Source organism: Balaenoptera musculus, chromosome 7 (genome assembly GCF_009873245.2).
Source record: "Balaenoptera musculus isolate JJ_BM4_2016_0621 chromosome 7, mBalMus1.pri.v3, whole genome shotgun sequence".
Taxonomy (NCBI): Eukaryota; Metazoa; Chordata; class Mammalia; order Artiodactyla; family Balaenopteridae; genus Balaenoptera; species Balaenoptera musculus.
This window is the reverse complement of record NC_045791.1, coordinates 102,367,857-102,388,595: the sequence shown is the minus strand read 5'-3', so window position 1 is coordinate 102,388,595 and position 20,739 is coordinate 102,367,857. Positions and strand designations below refer to the sequence as shown.

At 39.1% G+C, this 20,739-nt stretch overlaps 1 protein-coding gene across 1 annotated transcript in view; it reads right to left on the bottom strand.

The window, feature by feature from the left end:
• Positions 1 to 6,794: 6,794 nt before the first annotated feature.
• DAW1 (dynein assembly factor with WD repeats 1) overlaps positions 6,795 to 20,739 on the bottom strand; it is a 40,127-nt gene continuing 26,182 nt past the window's right edge. The window contains exons 11-13 of the mRNA XM_036858134.1: positions 11,402 to 11,478; positions 9,373 to 9,535; positions 6,795 to 7,187 (exon numbers count right to left, since the gene is read on the bottom strand). Of these exons, the coding sequence (XP_036714029.1) occupies positions 7,153 to 7,187; positions 9,373 to 9,535; positions 11,402 to 11,478 (275 nt within the window). The 3' untranslated portion in view covers positions 6,795 to 7,152. The remainder of the gene's footprint in view (positions 7,188 to 9,372; positions 9,536 to 11,401; positions 11,479 to 20,739) is intronic.

Genomic DNA, 20,739 nt, shown 5'->3' with positions numbered 1-20,739 from the left:
CCATATGAAATTACTTTTTGTAAATCAAAATTTGTCAAAATTTCATATGGTTCAACCTAATTGTTTATTCATGGTAATAACCCAAGAGGTAATAACTATCACCGCTACTCTACTTAATGTTGGAGATGTTCTAGCCTAGAGAAGAATTGTACATGTTCTTTTGCTCCAGGCACACCTAGAAAACAAGTCTCCTCTTGCCTGGGGGAAAACACCCAGTGTCATTCTCCACTCCAGGAATACACAGTCCTCTGGGAAAACAGGGAAGAAACCACATCTTCACTGAACAGAAATTCAGACATTCCCCCTTGAATTGCTATTTCCATAATTAAGGATGAGAGTGGGTCCTAGAAATAGTTGCAAATAACAAGGTGTATAAGATGAAGAAAAGTACTAGAGCAGGAACCACACCACAAAAGATTCCAAGGGAATCATGACACATGCAGCATAAACCCACACCCAAAATATTACAGGTCAGCACACTGGAGGTGCCAGTGGGAAGTGTGTCTGTGATCCCCCTTAATGAAGGGGCGCTGGCTTCTTTGATCGATACTATGAGTAATTAAAATTCAAATTTAGGGGCATTTGTCAACTCCTCCAATATGTATGAATCACTGAAATTTTAATAAGCACATCAGAACACCCTGGGGGAATATTTCCACGTTTAAGATATTTTTAAGAAAGAAGTATTTAATAAATTTCCTATAATTTTTCTAACACAGATATCTTATCTTCCCAAATACTGAGAGGAGACTTTCAAGAAGAACTTAGAAATTCCACTTAATTAATGGCATTTGCATCTTCTTCCTCCTCAACAGTGATTCCTATGGCTGTGAAAGCTGGATGAAACTTCACTCAGAAGTTTACAGCTTTGCAAAGAGGGAAAAATACTGAAAAACTGGGCTAATTCAGAGCCATGACCAATACACGTTTATCAAGCTGAACTAAAACTTTATTCTCATTCCTGAATCCATAAGAATTTATGAGAGATGAACACTCCAAATATTTGCTGCATTTATTTTATTCCCCATCAGTTTCCTAGGAGAAGGTAAATTGGAAGACTTTTTATATCTATTGCAGAGATGCCCCAAACCATAATAAATTCATGAGAAAATTTGCCTTGAATATGCAAATTCTTTCTCAACTCTTAAGTCCTTTTAATCCAAGTCACTGAAGCAGTGTCTACAAATAATATTAGCTACCCATTAATTAAATGTTCATGATGTATCAGGTTCTTTATGTGTCTATTAACTTTTTTAATCCTCACAAACTCCCCACACAATATTATTAGTCCCATTTTCTAGATGAGAAAACTGAGTCAAGGAGTGTTTGAATTCTCAAGGTCCCACATCCAAGAAGTGGTTGAGCAGGATATTAAAATAGGCATTTTGATTGCAGAGTCTATGTTTTTAATCACCAAAATACTGTCACTCATGAGAAACTAGCTCTCATGGCAGTCACTCACCCCACCAAATAAGAACCTTTATGACAGTGCAATGGCAACAAAGCACCTGCTCCCCCAACATCCTCCAGGAAGTGGTCACCACAGAAAACCCTCTACCCACAACACTGAGTAATCCTTCTTTCTTTGGACATGTCCCCAGACCGCTTTCTTGTCACCTTTGCAGCTAACCAAGGGCTGCCAGATAGACCTGAAGACCAATTAGACTGTCACCCCATTTCCAAAGCTGCCACCTTAATAGAGCACTTGTCAACCAGAGACTATCTCAGTATTTCATCTTTCTACTCTGTGAAACTGACTCTCCTTTGAAACTTGGAACTCCTTCTGAAATGAAAGTGACAGCAGATGGTTTCCTGTCATTAATAATTAGCCTCTGTTAATTTAGTCTCAGACTTTTTTGTCTTTGATAACCAAATACCAAACCAGTTTGACCCTTTTGATTTACAGTTACATTAAAATAATAAAATTCAAAGTATTCACAATCCTTAGCCTCTTAACCCACTAAAATTACAATCAACTTTATTAAAACCTATAACAATAGATCAAGTATTACTATCAAAAGGCATAATTGAATGTTGGACTCCTTGATAGATTGTGTCATTATAAAATAAATAATTATAACTTGGTTTCCAATACAGGGATCTATAGAGAAAAAATAGAACTATCTTTTATTTATAATTACTGGTTGGTGTTCTCATAAACATATGGAAAAATGTCCCTACACTGCATCAGGATCAATGAGCTATGTCATTTGCCTCAGATATATCAACATGGTCCTAAGCTTTAAGCCACACCACACTCTGAGCATTGTTATATAGCCCCACGTAACCTGATCTGTAAAGAACAAAGAATAAAAAGTTTACTTTTTACACTCTTCATTTGCAGCTAAAAGAACTTATTTGCCAAAAGATAAACACTGCCACCTGCTGAGATAAGAGAATAAAAGTGTGTAAGCTTATACGCTTTTAAAACTCAGCGTTTCCTACTTTTCACTAGTGAGAGCAGTAGAAAGCGGGTTCTTCATTTCTCAGTAAAATACAAGGTCATCTGACTTGTGGTGATTACTTGATTAGATCTCACAGTCCCAAGAAAATAGTAGCAAAGGCAACTTTTGTTCATAGAGGTTCATCCAACATTTCCCAAAAGGCAGAGTAGATAAGTCTTTGTCCTCATTGTATTTACAGCTTCCATATAACTTTTCTAGGATTTCCATCTCTTGCATACTGCAGATAAACTCATTTTTCAGTTCTAGGTAATACAGCCTAAAACTCCAAACTCAAGAGGAAATTTAGGAATAGAGAGAAACTGATGGTTTTGCCTTGACTTGCAGAATTTAAGGAGCCCCCGACATGCATATGCACACACAAACACACACAACTTTATCAATTCCCCTCCACATTCTAAGCCAATATCCATCCTGGGGATTTCTTATAAATATCAGGGTGTTTAAGAGGGAAGGAGAAGAAGGTGTGGGAGGGGAATAAAAAGGGGTAAAAGACTCAAAGTTATACCAACTCCCTGGTGGAGTCTTCCAGATGTTATGATGACTTGACCTCAGAGGCCTGTGAAATTCCACTGGATTTACCCTAAAAGAGCAGAGAAATCCTAAAAGTGGCAGTCCCAATCATAGACTACCCTCGTATAACCAAACCAAAATCATAAAACATCAAGCCATAAATTTTTATGAGAAAATTGAGAGCTTTTCTAATTTCAAGAGCATCAAATACAACTCCCTTACTAGTTCAGATTTTATGTTACAGTAAGAGAGTGTTTTCCTATCATCATTCAATTATTATCATATGATCTTGGGGCAAGCCACCTTTTCCCTCTCCTAAACATGTGTTATCAGCTCTAAATTTAGGTTCTAATTATTCCTACTTTGTTCCTCATCAAGAAATGAACTGATTTTTGCAAAAGTCTTGTAAACTGTAAAACATATAAACATTTGGAATTTTTTCTGTTTATTTTAGAAAGAAATAATCTGATAGAGCAAAAGGAAGCCAATATAATTAAGTAGAAGATTGTTTCAGTTTCTAGTGCAGGGGTAATGAGATTATAGATTACAGATTAAAATGGCAGTAAGACTGGAGAGCTAGGATTTGTTTTTTAATTGAGGAAAGTGTTTACGATTGGGTGGGTGGGTAGAGAAAATAAAGGAGAAAAAGTGAGAGATGATTCCATCGTTAGCAGAAATAGAACTGCTAAGACAGTATATAGCATGTGGAAATAACAGGGAGAGAAGTAAGAAATTCTCTTCTGGATTTGATGAAATTAAAAGAGATAGCAAGATACTTAAATTAAGAAAAAAGGGCTTCCCTGGTGGTGCAGTGGTTGAGAATCCACCTGCCAATGCAGGGGACACGGGTTCGAGCCCTGGTCTGGGAAGATCCCACATGCCGCGGAGCGACTGGGCCCATGAGCCACAATTACTGAGCCTGCACGTCTGGAGCCTGTGCTCTGCAACAAGAGAGGCCGTGACAGTGAGAGGCCCGCGCACCGCGATGAGGAGTGGCCCCCACTTGCCACAACTGGAGAAAGCCCTCGCACAGAAGCGAAGACCCAACACAGCCAAAAGTAAATTAATTAATTAATTAATTAATTAAAAAAAAGAAAATAGTGTCAGCCATCTGGCAACTAGGAAGAATACGTAGGACAGAAGCCAACAAGGATGGCAGAGGGGAAAGCCCCCACATGCCGGGTCCTTGTGTCATCATGTCACTGCATAGCCAACTATGGGACTAACTAACCTTGTTTTAACCATGTGTTTTGTTACTTACAGACCAAACCGAGATAACAGTGAAGTTAAACAAAACATAAAATAATCTTGGTAAGATAACTAAAATTATTGTAGGAATTCTGAGTCAGTTTACAAACCTTTTTTTGAAAAGGAATATGTCTTTTAACATCGTAATAGCTTTTTTTTTTACTTCAAATCTCATCCCTTTAGAGACCCAAAAAAGGTAAATTAAGAGTAACAGAGCAGTGGAAAAACATAGGATAATAAATTCACTTGTAATTTAAAGATTATACATGTGTTTTTAAGTGGCAATGTAAGACTTTCATGTATAAAGAGCATTGCTTGGTTCTAAAAGCATTTATTTTGCCTTTAAATAAGACATTATGCTAAATCATGAGCTATTGGAGTTTTAGATATGAGTTGTTAGAAAAGATATTCCATTTTTATGAGCACAATTCACTCATAAAATTCTATATGAAATCTAAATATATGAGGATAAAGCCATAATCATCTATATTAATGATCTCCTCACATCTCAGCTCCTCTGTTTGAAAGAAAACCTTTAAAAGTGTTAGCGCAACTTTGTGTGCCCAAGGCACAGTGAGGCCAAACAAACCAAAACGTCGGAGTTTGGAGCAGAGAAAAGTTTATTGCAGGGCCACACAAGGAGACGGGTGGCTCATGCCCTAAGAAGCCCTGAGCTCCCCAAAGGGTTTCAGCAAAGCACTTTTAAAAGCCAGGTTGGGGCAGGGGTGGGTGTCGAAGGGTATGTGACCAGCTCGTGCACAGTCCTCTGATTGGCTGATGGTGAGGTAACAGGGTGGTGTTATAGGGGTTCACATTTTCGGTCCTTAGGCTCCAGGAGGCCTGGGGCTCTGTGCTCAAGTTCATCAAGTAGTTAATGTCTTCCATTTGGTGGAGGCAGGGAGAGGGAGGTGGGTCACATCTGTAAAACAACTCAGGAAATGTGCATCAAATACTGCTGTCTAGGTACTTCAGACAGGAGCTAAAGCAGAGGATGCGGGGGAAGGCCTGTCCTGGGAAGGCCCCATAGGGTCCTGCTTGGTTACAAAAGGACAATTATTCCAAGACTCTTAAGTGTTAATTGATAAAAATTTGATTTACAATCCTAAGATGCCTTTAATACATTAAACAAGTTATATTTCAACTATGATTTCTGAGTAAACAACACTGTTCTTTCCTAAAAAATGTGTTTACATATGAAGCACAGTTTTTTTAAAGATGACTGCTAAGTTATTGATCATAATGACAGCAAAAATTATCCTCATGCTTGCTATGTGCCAGATATTCCTAATCCTCAAAACAACAATTATTATTGTTACCACTTTCCAGATGAGAAACCTCAGAGTGGTAAGGTAACTTGTCCAAGAATGAAGAGTTGGAATGAGAATATATACATAGACGATCTGACTCCAGACCCTACACACACTTCACTGTACCTTACAATACCCCGATGAAAATAAAGCGGGTATATGTAGTGAAAGTGCCAGAAAATAAGCTTTTGATTGCCAAGGCCTCCATTTCAAAGACATCCATCTCAGATAAATGTATTGCCAGCTGTGTGACACATATACTAGCTAAGAAAACCAGGTCAGGAGCCAGGCCACCTCACCCATGCACTTCCTTTTAGAAAGCCCTGGGTGACCTAGATAACGAAACACCTGAGTGACCCCGATTCTTCCCTTCCCGTGTCCTAATTCCCACCCTTATGCTTTAAATTCACCAATGAAGTGTGAACCCATGAACCCCCATGCTTCCCTCCCTCCACCTGACCTCCTGTGTGGCCCTTGGGTGTGACTTGTACCCTACAGGACTTGTGTGTAATAAACCTTGTTTTTTTCAAAGTTCCCTAATTATTGTTGCTGAGGTGCTCTTACAATCATGTTACCAAGTGCAAGCTCGTTCAACAGCCCAGTAAATCGGGGGAGGAGGTGTTGGGGCAAGGAGTAATGACTTAATTCAGAAAGCTGGGAATCCAAGAAGATGGCTGCAGGAAAGAAGAAATTAACATATCACCTCCCCCAGTCTGGCAAAACCAGGAGATATTTGCAAAACTTATGGCCCTTTTTACTTTACCTCCTCACCTCCCCCTCTCCCTGTTCTGTAAAAGAAACTAGCATCCAGACCCCGGGATGATGCTTCTCTAGGACTCTAGTCCGCCACACACCAAACGGAATACTACTCAGCCATAAAAAAGAAAAAATCTTGTCATTTGCCACCACATGGATGAGCCTTGAGGGCATTAGACTAAAATTAAATGTCAGACAGAGAAAGATAAATGCCATGTGATCTCACTTATATATGGAATCTAAAACAAACTAACAAACGAAAAACACTGAACTCATACGGAGAGCAGAGGCACGATAGGTGAAGGGGGTCAAAAGGTGCAAAATTCCAGTTATAAAATAATTAAGTTGTTGGAATGTAATGCACAGCATGGTGATTATAGTTAATAAAACTGTACTGCATATTTGAAAGCTGCTGAAAGAGTAGATGTTACAAGTTCTCATCACAAGGAAGAAAACATACATTGTAAACACAGTCATGCACAAAAATATTTTCACAAAAATTCACAAAAAATTTTCTCCAAAAACTTTATTCAACAGAAATTATAATAATAGGCTTCAAAGCAGAATCTAGGAGACACGTTGTTACATTACTCTTGTTTCATTTATCAGTATCGTGATGCTACCAAGAAAGAAAATTGAAATAACCAGTGACATTTGCCAAACAGTATGTGTGTTCCTGTCATCTCTACCAAATAATATCAAGGAGTGATATAAGTCCATCAGCTTTAATGGTCATATCTGTGAAGCTAACGACAGTGTATAAAAGGTTGACTTGTGGACAAAGAGAAAACATGAAATGTCACAATAGCTTGCTGGCTGGCTGTGATGCCAAGTGGCAAGTTTCCTCATGGACTGGCTTTCTTCAATCAGCGCCATATCCTACAGGTATTATCCTTGCTACCTAATAAAGCAAATTTCACAAAATTAGTTTTCTTTATTTTATTCACTTAACTCTCTCTGTTTTTACAGGTTGACATTTTCTGGGTCACTGTCGATGATCAGTATGTTTAATGTGCTAGAGCCTCAGTGCCCAGCTGCAGAGCCCCTCCACAGCTCAGGCGTTTGGGGGTTGGGAATCTTTTTTTTTTTTTTGCATTTTTCCATGTCAGTCATAAATTGGGCAAGTTCACATTCTACTTACGCACCCCCGCGAGATTCATGGCATCTGAGAATTGGAGAGGACCGGAGAATGCAACTACGTCAGCCATCCCTCTGCTTATCCCCCCACCCCACCTTCACACAGCGCCACCAGGTGGAAATATGGTGACTTTGAACATCTCCAGGTTTGAGTGACTAACTTAGGAGGGGGCAGCCCATCCCACTTTGGAACGTCTCAAAATGTCAACAGATTTTTCTCATCGTCAGTCAGAATGTGAGATTTGCATCCTCCCGCCCTCCCCACGACTATGATCGACACTCTCCCAAAGCAGCCTTGATACAACTCCTCCCCCAGGGACGCCATCCACATTCTGTCTGTGGGAACGACGGCCCTGGTATGGAGCGGTGCTGGGCGCTGCTGCTTCTCTCAACCTCAGGGGCCGGGCAGGTACCACCGATAGGAGAAGTGGGAGGGCTGCGCGGATCGGGAAAGCCTGTGAAAACCGCACATTCCACCCAAGGGCACCTCGTATTTTTACAAGTGTCGTGACCACACCGGACAGTTTCCTTCCATTTAGTGACTCTAAACCCTCAGGCAGTCCACTAAAACATGCATGCAGTTAATCGCACCGGGGTCTGACAAGAAAATAGGGCAGATCAGTGCTCTGCTGATGGCCAGGCAGATGTGTCACCCCCATTCTCATCAGCGCTGGCATCTAGGGGGTCAGTATTTAGCATGTTGGTGCTTTGGGAAATACTAAATAAATCGATAATATCTTAAACGAGCTCAGGCATTTGAAGGCCACCACTAAAACAAGGCACAATCAACACATATTCCTTCCCTAACTCTCCAGGGTCTTCTGTGGTTGAGGGGAAGAGGTACTGCACAGCTGGCCCAGCTGGCCCGGCTTAACATGATCGGTGTGGACTAGGAAAGCCTGGCCCTCAGCTCCTGCACTTCCTATCACAATCTCCCACCTCCTTCCTCATCGTGAGAAAGGATCCAACATTCTTTATTACGGCATTGTCTTAGGAGAGCCTATGTTTTAGTAACACTCGCTAACCGTAAGCCCAAAGGAAGTAATCTGCAATTTTAGAAATTATCCATAATTAGGTGGAAAGGGGTGGTATTTCAGGGCAAAGGGGAGATTATTCTCAGCACCTCTAAAGTTATACGATTAGGAAGCTACCTAATCAGCCAATATATAGAGCCAACTTTGTATATGTGACATTTCACTTACTAGACTAGTTAAGCAATTTAAAAATCTTCTGGACACAATGAGAATCACTGAGAGTTAGGCAGATTCGCTCCTCTGTGCCCTCGTGGGCATCCCTACCCAACACCACTGAAGCAACCCACTCCCTGCCAAGGTTTCCTCCAGAGGCGGTGCACTAGCGTAGCGCCATATTCTTGTCATTTTCCCCCCTTTCCACAATCTAAATTAACCTGATCTCAATCCAGTTCTTATAAAAATATCGCTAATATAATTTATTCACAATAAATCATTAATCATTGAAAAATTGCTCAATATGTGTTCTTTTCCCCCAATATTAATGTGTTATGAGGGGACATCCAAGGAGAAAACAATTTCACTCAAAGAACAAATTTCTAATTGGCTATAAATCCCACTGTGAAGAACTCAGGTCCTGACTTGTTTTAGTTACTAACATTTACTGCCATCGACTGAATATTGACCATTTGATGGACTATGCCTGGGGAAATGTAGTAAACAGGAAGACAGGCTACTGAATTCTTCCTTTGCCTGGAGCAACTGAAATTGAGAATTCATAAAGCCTTACATTCAGTGGCAGAGCTCACTCCTGTGGTTCTGCAATGCAGCTAAAATTAAATAATGGACACAAAAGGCACCGAGATGAGCTAGGGACCCTGGTGGGGAAGGGGGTGTCTCCTTTTGGTATCCAGCTTTGTGACTCCAACAGCCAATTTGAAAGGAAAACTGAGTCGATGGTGTTTATTTCTCCCCTACCTGTAATGACTATGTCACCTTTATAGTTGAAAGCACATGAAAAGATTTCATCCGTGTGTCCCTCAAGAACCTGTAAGCACTGACCAGTCTGAACATCCCAGATTCTAGCTGTTTTGTCAGAGCTGCCAGTGAGAAGACGGTTCCCTTGGGGGTTGAAAGAAATCTACAAGCAAGAAAGAAGAAAAGTGATCACCGCTTTGTGTAATTTGATTCCCACTATATTTTTAATCAGCAGAAAGGGGACATTGCTAAGGGCCTGTCACCTTCTCAGCCTGGTATTTATTCTTACATAGAACAGTTCCTTCAGGATGGGAAAAATACTGCAGGGACTAATACATGAAAATTACAATCAAGACAGTAAAGTTTGATTGCCCACCCGTCACACACAGTTCCAAGGATAAAAACCAAAGCTCTGTTATACTTTGAGTGTTCCCTACCCAGCTTCTTTCCAAAGGCTCCTGATGCCAATCTCCCCACGCAAACCAAGAGGCAGAGCCCTGGTGTGGAGGAGATCACAGCCAGGCATCTTCGTACCCAAACCTCGATGTCACCTCTGCAAACCAACTTTCTGTCATCACAAGCAGAGGGATCGTCCTTCAATCTGTGGCACAGAATGTCAGGGCCACTAAGGGAGGACTTCCTGTCTGTTGCTATTTAAGTTGCACAGAACTTTCCATCAATGTATCCTGAGAGCCCCTACATGCCAGGCATTGTCACATGGTATCTGAGCAGCAGAGAAAAGTGTTAGTCCTCAGTTCCTCTGGACATCATGCTTATAACCTTTTCTAAAGCAACAGAAGATGACAATTTGGGCCACTTCCCCTGTAACTGAAGGTTTGATGAGGGCAAGTCCCAAGGCCATGGCTTTTTTCATCACAGTGTCACTAGGGCCTAGCATAATGCCTAGCACAGTGGGAGCTTTCAAAAAGTATTTGCTAAGTGAATGAACGAATGAATGAATGAATACCTTAGTTTGGCACCCCATAGAAATGCCATTACTGGATGGCAATTCAATAGGTAATATATACTTAACAAGCATAAAATGCAGTAATATAGTTTGAGAACTCTTTCTGTTCACACACACACACACACACAAAAACATGCGCTTATTGAGTGTGACACACCAGACTCTCAGAAACATGGCCTGGGCTCCGTCTGTGGCCTGTCTCCCACGGTCACACATCCCATCCCTCCTCCTGCCAGCCCCCAAGGCCTCCCAGCCTGTGAAGAGGATGGGCCCTGCACTGCCTCAGAGACCAACCCTGATGGGCAAGGGGGCAATGGCCACCAGCAGCAGGTGCAGAGGCAGGAGATGGGGAGACAGCGCAGCAGCGGGCCGTCCTGGGGTCCGGCAGGAGCCTGCAGACCTGAAACCATCAAGCTGATGTTTTACGAGGAACGAGAAATCTATCTCAGGTATGAGACCAAAGAACTGGGCCAAACTAGGGGGTGAGTCACCAGTCCCAGCCTTCAATACAATATTCTGAGGACACATCTAAACCTCAGATCCCTGATTGGATGGCCCTGCTCTGTGCATAAGCTTTTGGGAGGAGTTGATATAAAATCCTAAACTACAGCTTTCAAGTTTCAAAATAGGTCATTTTTAACTTTGTTAAGTGTTAAATATTTCCAGGAGATACTTCTTCAATTGCATCTAATCTACAGGACACTTGATATTTGCCGTGCAGCATGTCTTTTGCATAATATAAACTTGTGTGTTTACTAGAACCAGGAAAAATACTTTATTAGCTGCTTAATAGCTTTAATAAGTATTTTTAGCTAACAGAATCTTTTGCTCGTGGCTGAGGAGAATGCTGTTTTATACTTTGTAAAAGGTTTTAGAAATCATTTATTATGCTGAGTTTGAGGACACTTTTAAAAATAAAGTCTTTAGCTAACTGATTTCTAGAAAATATGAGATAACTGGCCAAACCTTGGTACCATTAGTGCCAATAGACCTATTTATACTAAGCCAGCTACCTATTTTTTTGAAAATAAATAAATTTCTCCAAATGAGAAAGCAACTCACCTTTGAAATTTCACCTTCATGGCCTTCCAATTTGGTAATGCATTTTCTTGTGGCTGCACTGAAAACTCTTGCTGTTCCTTTTTGAGAGGAGTTGAGATATATATAAATTCATCTGAAATACCGAACTTTGACCACATGCCTTGAATTATCTAAATGTCTATCCCTCTGACACACACACTTTGTGCTAAGTTTGTCTTCTTGCCTGCAGTGAGAACCAGCCACTTAATACTTAAAATGCAAGCTGGTTCCACTGCAGGAGAAGAGAGTGAAAAGGAGCATCTCTCTAGCCCCAAGCTTATTAGAAGAGATACTGGGTTCCAAGGTAGATGGGAGTGGGGAGACAGGAATCCAAAAAGAATAAAATTTTTAAGAGAAAAAAGGGGAATTAAAACAAGTTTTGAGAGGCTGAGGATGAAATAAACAGCAAGACTAACATCATACACCAAATATGAGTCTAAGGTTACAGAAGATCGAGAGGCCTTCCTGAGAAGGAACAGCATTCACTACTCAATGAACAAAGAACAGGCACTAAGAAACCCTTTTCAACAGAAAAGGCTAATAGAATGGTTTGTTCCCTATTGGATCCCCAGTGTCCAAAAGTGCCAAACTCATAGTAAACACAATAAATAGATGTAGGGTGGAGGGTAGATGGATGGGTGGATGGATGGATGGATAGATGAAGTACAATAGTATATACGTTTCCTTAGAATTAAGGAATAGAGGAGTTGGGGTTTCTCTGATGGCACAATGGTTGACAATCTGCCTGCCAGTGCAGGGGACACGGGTTCAATCCCGAGTCTGGGAAGATCCCACATGCCGCGGAGCAACTAAGCCCATGAGGCACAACTACTGAGCCTGTGCTCTAGAGCCCGTGAGCCACAACTACTGAGCCCGCGTGCTACAACTACTGAAGCCCGTGTGCCTACAGCCCGTGCTCCACAATAAGAGAAGCCACCACAATGAGAAGCCCGCGCACTGCAACGAAGAGTAGTCCCCACTCGCCGCAAATAGAGAAAGCCCGTGCGCAGCAACAAAGACCCAACACAGCCAAAAATAAATAAATAAATAAATTTATTTTAAAACAAAAAAAAGGAATAGAGGAGTTAAATAAGCATAGAAGGAGAAAGACAGAAGTAGTGAAATTGTTGTCAGAAAAAAAATTAAAATTTATCTGCCCAGGTGAAGGATGCTGTCTCACCACAAACTATAGCATTACATCAAGGTAAAATTAGCAAGGATAGGGAATTTTGGTTACTTAATTTTCATATGGAGAAAAGCAAAATATCTTAATAAATTTTCTTTTTACTTATCTTTCTGACAATGTCAACTTCAGGAATAAGTAGACAAAAATTGCTATGTTAGAATTAATATGATTAAAATATAAAACTTGCAACTTAGTTGGACATTTCAAAAGCCTTAAAGAAAAGTGATCCAACTGTTTTAAGAGTTTGTTAATAAGAGAGATTGGTTCAAGATAGTGGAGTAGAAGGACGTGTGCTCACTCCCTCTTGCAAGAGCACCGGAATCACAACGAACTGCTGAACTGTCATCGAGAGGAAGACACTGGAACTCACCGAAAAAGATACCCAACATCCAAAGACAAAGTAGAAGCTGCAATGAGATGGTAGGAGGGGTGCAATCACAATAAAATCAAATCCCATAACTGCTGGGTGGGTAACTCACAAACTGGAGAACAATTATACCACAGAAGTCCACACACTGGAGTGAAGATTCTGAGCCCCACATCAGGCTTCCCAACCTGAGGGTCCGATAACAGGAGGAGAAATTCCCAGAGAATCAGACTTTGAAGGCTAGCAGGATTTGATTATAGGACTTTGACAGGACTGGGGGAAACAGAGACTCCACTCTTGGAGGGCACACACAAAGTAGTGTGTGCATGAGGACCTGGGAGAAGGAGCAGTGACCCCATAGGAGACTGAACCAGACCTACCTGCTAGTGTTGGAGGGTCTCCTGCAGAGGCAGGGGGTGGCTGTGGCTCACCATGGGGACAAGGACACTGGCAGCAGAAGTTCTGGGAAGTACTCCTTGAGGTGAGCTCTCCCAGAGTCCGCCATTAGCCCCAACCAAGAGCCTGGTAGGCTCCAGTGCTGGGTTGCCTCAGGCCAAACAACCAACAGGGAGGGAACCCAGTCCCACCCATCAGCAGACAAGTGGATTAAAGTTTTACTGAGCTCTGCCGACCAGAGCAACACCCAGCTCTACCCACCACCAGTCCCTCCCATCAGGAAGTTTGCACAAGCCTCTTAGATTGCCTCATCCACCAGAGGGAAGACAGCAGAAGTAAGAAGAACTACAGTCCTGCAGCCTGTGGAATGAAAACCACATTCACAGAAAGATGGGCAAAATGAAAAGGCAGAGGACTATGTACCAGGTGAATGAACAAGATAAAACCCCAGAAAAACAACTAAATGAAGTGGAGATAGGCAACCTTCCAGAAAAAGAATTCAGAAGAATGATAGTGAAGATGATCCAAGACCTCAGAAAAAGAAAGGAGGCAAAGATTGAGAAGATGCAAGAAATGTTTAACAAAGACCTAGAAGAATTAAAGAACAAACAAGCAGAGATGAACAATACAATAACTGAAATGAAAAATACACTAGAAGGAATCAATAGCAGAATAACTGAGGCAGAAGAACGGATAAGTGACCTGGAAGACAGAATGGTGGAATTCATAGCCACGGAACAGAATAATAAAGAATGAAAAGAAATGAAGACAGCTTAAGAGACCTCTGGGACAACATTAAATGCAACAACATTCACATTATAGGGGTCCCAGAAGGAGAAGAGAGAGAGAAAGGACCCGAGAAAATATTTGAAGAGATTATAGTTGAAAACTTCCCTAACATGGGAAAGGAAATAGCCACCCAAGTCCAAGAAGCACAGAGAGTTCCAGGCAGGATAAACCCAAGGAGAAACACACCAAGACACATAGTAATCAACTGACAAAAACTAACGACAAAGAAAAATTATTAAAAGCAACAAGGGAAAAATGACAAATAACATACACAGGAACTCCCATAAGGTTAACAGCTGATTTCTCAGCAGAAACTCTACAACCCAGAAGGGAGTGGCATGATATATTTAAAGTGATGAAAGGGAAGAACCTACAACGAAGACTACTCTACCTGACAAGGATCTCAATCACATTTGACAGAGAAATAAAAAAGCTTAACAGACAAGCAAAAGCTAAGCAAATTCAGCACCATCAAACCAGCTTGACAACAAATGCTAAAGTGTGTTTCTCACTTCTCTAAGTGAGAAACACAAGAGATGAAGAGGACCTACAAAAACAACCCCAAAACAATTAATAACATGGTAATAGGAACATACATATCGATAATTACCTTCAATGTGAATGTATTAAATGCTCCAACCAAAAGACACAGGTGCGCTGAATGGATACAAAAAAGACTCATCTATGTGTTGTCTACAAGAGACCCACTTCAGACCTAGGGACACATACAGACTGAAAGTGAGGGGATGGAAAAAGATATTCCATGCAAATGGAAATCAAAAGAAAGCTGGAATAGCTATATTCATATCAGATAAAATCGACTTTAAAATAAAGAATGTTACAAGAGACAAGGAAAGACACTACATAATGATCAAGGGAATCAATCCAAGAAGAAGATATAACAATTATAAATATATATGCACCCAACATAGGAGCACCTCAATACATAAGGCAAATGCTAACAGCTATGAAAGAGAAAATCGACAGTAACACAATAATAGTGGGGGACTTTAACACCTCACTTACACCAACGGATAGATCATCCAGACAGAAAATTAATAAGGAAACACAAGATTTAAATGACACAATAGACCAGATAGATTTAATTGATATTTATAGGATGTTCCATCCAAAAACAGAAAATTACACTTTCTTCTCAAGTGCACATGGAACATTCTCCAGGATAGATCACATCTTGGGTCACAAATCAAGCCTCGGTAAATTTTAGAAAATTGAACTCATATCAAGCATCTTTTCCAACAACAACGCTATGAGATTAAAAATAAATTACAGGGAAAAAAACGTAAAAAGCACAAACACATGGAGCTTAAACAAGACTAAATAACCAAGACATCACTGAAGAAATCAAAGAGGAAATCAAAAAATACCTAGAGGCAAATGACAACAAAAACACGACAATCCAAAACCTATGGGATGCAGCAAAAGCAGTTCTAAGAGGGAAGTTTACAGCAATACAATCCTACCTCAAGAAACAAGAAAAATCTCAAATAAACAATCTAACCTTACACCTAAAGGAACTAGAGAAAGAAGAACAAACAAAACCCAAAGTTAATAGAAGGAAAGAAATCATAAAGATCAAAGCAGAAATAAATGAAATACAAACAAAGAAAACAATAGCAAATATCAATAAAACTAAAAGCTGGTTCTTTGAGAATATCAACAAAATTGATAAACCTTTAGTCAGACTCATCAGGAAAAAGAAGGAGAGGACTCAAATCAATAAAATTAGAAATGAAAAAGGAGAAGTTACAATGGACACCGAAGAAATACAAAGCATCATAGGAGACTACTACAAGCAACTCTATGCCAATAAAATGGACAACCTGGAAGAAATGGACAAATTCTTAGAAAGGTATAACCTCCTAAGACTGAACCCTGAAGAAATAGAAAATATGAACAGACCAATCACAAGTAATGAAATTGAAACTGTGATTAAAAATCTTCCAACAAACAAAAGTCCAGGACCAGATAGCTTCACAGATGAATTCTATCAAACATTTAGAGAAGAGCTAACACCCATCCTTCTCAAACGCTTCCAAAAAATTGCCAAGGAAGGAACACTCCCAAACTCATTATACTAGGCCACCATCACCCTGATAGCAAAACCAAACAAAGACACTGAAAAAAAAGAAAATTACAGACCATTATCACTGATGAATATAGTTGCAAAAATCCTCAACAAAATCCTAGCAAACAGAATCAGCAACACATTAAAAGGATCATACACCACAATCAAGTGGGATTTATCTCAGGGATGCAAGGATTCTTCAATATACGCAAATCAATCAATGTGATACACCATATTAACAAATTGAAGAATAAAAACCATATGATCATCTCAATAGATGCAGAAAAAGCTTTTGACAAAATTCAACACCCATTTCTGATAAAAACTCTCCAGAAAGTGGGCATAGAGGGAACCTACCTCAACATAATAAAGGCCATATATGACAAACCCACAGCAAACATCATTCTCAATGGTGAAAAACTGAAAGCATTTCCTCTAAGATCAGGAACGAGACAAGGATGTCCACTCTCACCACTATTATTCAACATAGTTCTGGAAGTCCTAGCCACGGCAATCAGAGAAGAAAAAGAAATAAAAGGAATACAAATTGGAAAAGAAGAAGTAAAACTGTCACTGTTTGCGGATGACATGATACTATACATAGAGAATCCTAAAACTGCCACCAGAAAACTGCTAGAGCTGATTAATGAATATGGTAAAGTTGCAGGATACAAAATTAATGCACAGAAATCTCTTGCATTCCTATACACTAATGATGAAAAATCTGAAAGAGATATTATGGAAACACTCCCATTTACCATTGCAACAAAAAGAATAAAATACCTAGGAATAAACCTACCTAGGGAGACGAAAGACCTGTATGCAGAAAACTATAAGACACTGATGAAAGAAATTAAAGATGATACCAACAGATGGAGAGATATACCATGTTCTTGGATTGGAAGAATCAACATTGTGAAAATGAGTATACTACCCAAAGCAATCTACAGATTCAATGCAATCCCTATCAAATTACCAATGGCATTTTTTACGGAGCTAGAACAAATCATCTTAAAATTTGTATGGAGACACAAAAGACCCCGAATAGCCAAAGCAGTCTTGAGGGAAAAAAATGGAGCTGGAGGAATCAGACTCCCAGACTTCAGACTATACTACAAAGCTACAGTAATCAAGACAGTATGGTACTGGCACAAAAACAGAAACATAGATCAATGGAACAAGATAGAAAGCCCAGAGATTAACCCACGCACCTATGGTCAACTAATCTATGACAAAGGAGGCAAAGATATACAATGGAGAAAAGACAGTCTCTTCAATAAGTGGTGCTGGGAAAACTGGACAGCTACATGTAAAAGAATGAAATTAGAATACTCCCTAACACCATACACAAAAATAAACTCAAAATGGATTAGAGACCTAAATATAAGATTGGACACTATAAAACTCTTAGAGGAAAACATAGGAAGAACACTCTTTGACATAAATCACAGCAAGATCTTTTTTGATCCACCTCCTAGAGTAATGGAAATAAAAACAAAAATAAACAAATGGGACCTAATGAAACTTCAAAGCTTTTGCACAGCAAAGGAAACCATAAACAAGACGAAAAGACAACCCTCAGAATGGGAGAAAATATTTGCAAATGAATCAACGGACAAAGGATTAATCTCCAAAATATATAAACAGCTCATTCAGCTCAATATCAAAGAAACAAACACCCCAATCCAAAAATGGGCAGAAGACCTAAATAGACATTTCTCCAAAGAAGACATACAGATGGCCACGAAGCACATGAAAAGATGCTCAACATCACTAATTATTAGAGAAATGCAAATCAAAACTACAATGAGGTATCACCTCACTCCTGTTAGAATGGGCATCATCAGAAAATCTACAAACAACAAATGCTGGAGAGGGTGTGGAGAAAAGGGAACCCTCTTGCACTGTTGGTGGGAATGTAAATTGATACAGCCACTATGGAGAACAGTATGGAGGTTCCTTAAAAAACTAAAAATAGAATTACCATATGACCCAGCAATCCCACTACTGGGCATATACCCAGAGAAAACCGTAATTCAAAAAGACACATGCACCCGAATGTTCATTGCAGCACTATTTACAATAGCCAGGTCATGGAAGCAACCTAAATGCCCATCAACAGACGAATGGATAAAGAAGTTGTGGTACATATATACAATGGAATATTACTCAGCCATAAAAAGGAACGAAATTGAGTCATTTGTTGAGACATGGATGGATCTAGAGACTGTCATACAGAGTGAAGTAAGTCAGAAAGAGAAAAACAAATATCGTATATTAATGCATGTATGCGGAACCTAGAAAAATGGTACAGATGAGCCAGTTTGCAGGGCAGAAGTTGAGACACAAATGTAGAGAATGGTCATATGGACACCAAGGGGGGAAAACTGCGGTGAGGTGGGGATGGTGGTGTGCTGAATTGGGCAATTGGGATTGACATGTATACACTGATGTGTATAAAACTGATGCCTAATAAGAACCTGCAGTATAAAAAAACAAACAAAACAACTAATACTAAACTTTCATTGGGTTATTTGTATGGAAATATGTTAATATAAATGTTTCAGACATTACATGAAATTTCTAAAAATCTTATATTTGTATTTGTATGGAAATATGTATGGAATATGTTAATATAAATGTTTCAGACATTACATGAAATTTCTAAAAATCTTATATGTTCTGGTATAATGTTATAAGTAATAATCCTAGTTATTACTTTAAAATGTATATCTCAGAAATAACTAATTTTCTTGTCAACTGCATTATTATGAACTTTCATCAAATCTTTAACCGTGGTCATTTTTAAGTCTTTTGTCATTTACAGACAGTTCTGGGTGTACTCTGATGATTTTGCAAATATGTTCCTATAAAAGGGTTTCATCTTCAAGAAATTCATGGAAAAGACTCTGACAAGTACAGGTTTCTGGTAACTGACTGTACTGCTGAACTGAATGAATAAGCATTTTCAGAACTCTAATGAAAAACTGATGAACTCATAAAAGTGCTAACAAAAGATCAAGATGAAAAAAAAATTAATTACATGGGACTGAGTGAACTGATGAGGATGAGTATAATTTTTGTGACTTTCTGTCTGAATTTAAAAAAAAAAAAAAATCCCACAAGGACTCAGAGGCAAGGAATATACAAATCAATTTTCACTGCAAAGTAAAGGAGCTGTTACAGTGGAGGATTACTGGACTGAATGTCAATATTATGACATAGTATGAGTGTGTTTCATGTTTGGTAATTGCAATCATTGTTGCTTTTGTTGTGGTCATCCATGTACAATGCTTGGTGTCAGTCTATTTATGTCTTGTAAAAATAAAATACAGTGTGTGTGTGAATAAAAAAAAATAAAAAATAAAAAAAAAATAAAAATTAAAAAAAAAAAAAAAAAAAAAAAAAACCACTGTAATGTTTGGCCTACCTCCCAAATAAATGAATAATTACAATCAACAGAGATATGTGTATATGGGGTGGGGGGAGGTGATTCAAGGTAGAATCAAAACAGTAACAAACAGACCTAGCTATATTATAAAGAAATAAAATAATCGCAGTGAAGTGTGTGAGGAAGAAAATAACTACTTATGCAACAGAAATCCTGCACTATTTTGGTTATATAATGTAAGGTTAGAGATGGGAAAGAAAAGTGTTCACAAATATACTTTGTTTTCCACAGAGGTATAGATGAAACTACTAAAACTACTTTATGTATAGACAATAATTGAAAAATAAGTGAATATATTAAGGAAAACAAAAGCCATGTTTCTCACTGTTAGAGATATTACAAATAAATAAAGAGAGAAAGATAAAATAAAAAAATAAAAAAATAAAAAAAAATAAAAATAAAATAAAATAAAATAAAATAAAAAGATATAGATACAGCATAACTTCATTTGTCATTGTCAAGAAAATGATGCAAAGTATACAACAATATAGTGCTGTCAAGTAGATGATTAGACACAGTGTAGCATCAGACCGTGGTTATCAATAAGATGAGACAGACATGGTGTAGAATCATAAGTGGAATTCAAGAAAATGATGTATAGCACAACATTATATATGTTCATCATGATGATTCACTAGACATGTTAGAGCAGCACACGTTATAAAGGAGACAATGCAGATTTATTATAGAACCATCAGTGGCAGTCAAGCTGATGAGAACAACATAGTGTAGCATAATGCATGATCATTAGGGGGAGATGACCCAAGATACACCAATACATATAGTTATCAAGGAGATGAAGATCTAGTCTAACATCATATGTGGTTGTCAAGGAGGTGATGCAGACATTCTATAGCATCACATGTGATTATCAAGAATATGATACAGACATAGTGTACTGACATACATGGACATCATAGAGATGAGGCACATGTAGTTTCTATCATAGCTGGTCACCAGGGAGATGACCTATAGTGTAAGAATCACACGTGTTTATCAAACAAAACATAAATCTCTCCATAAATTAAATGTACCAACAGAT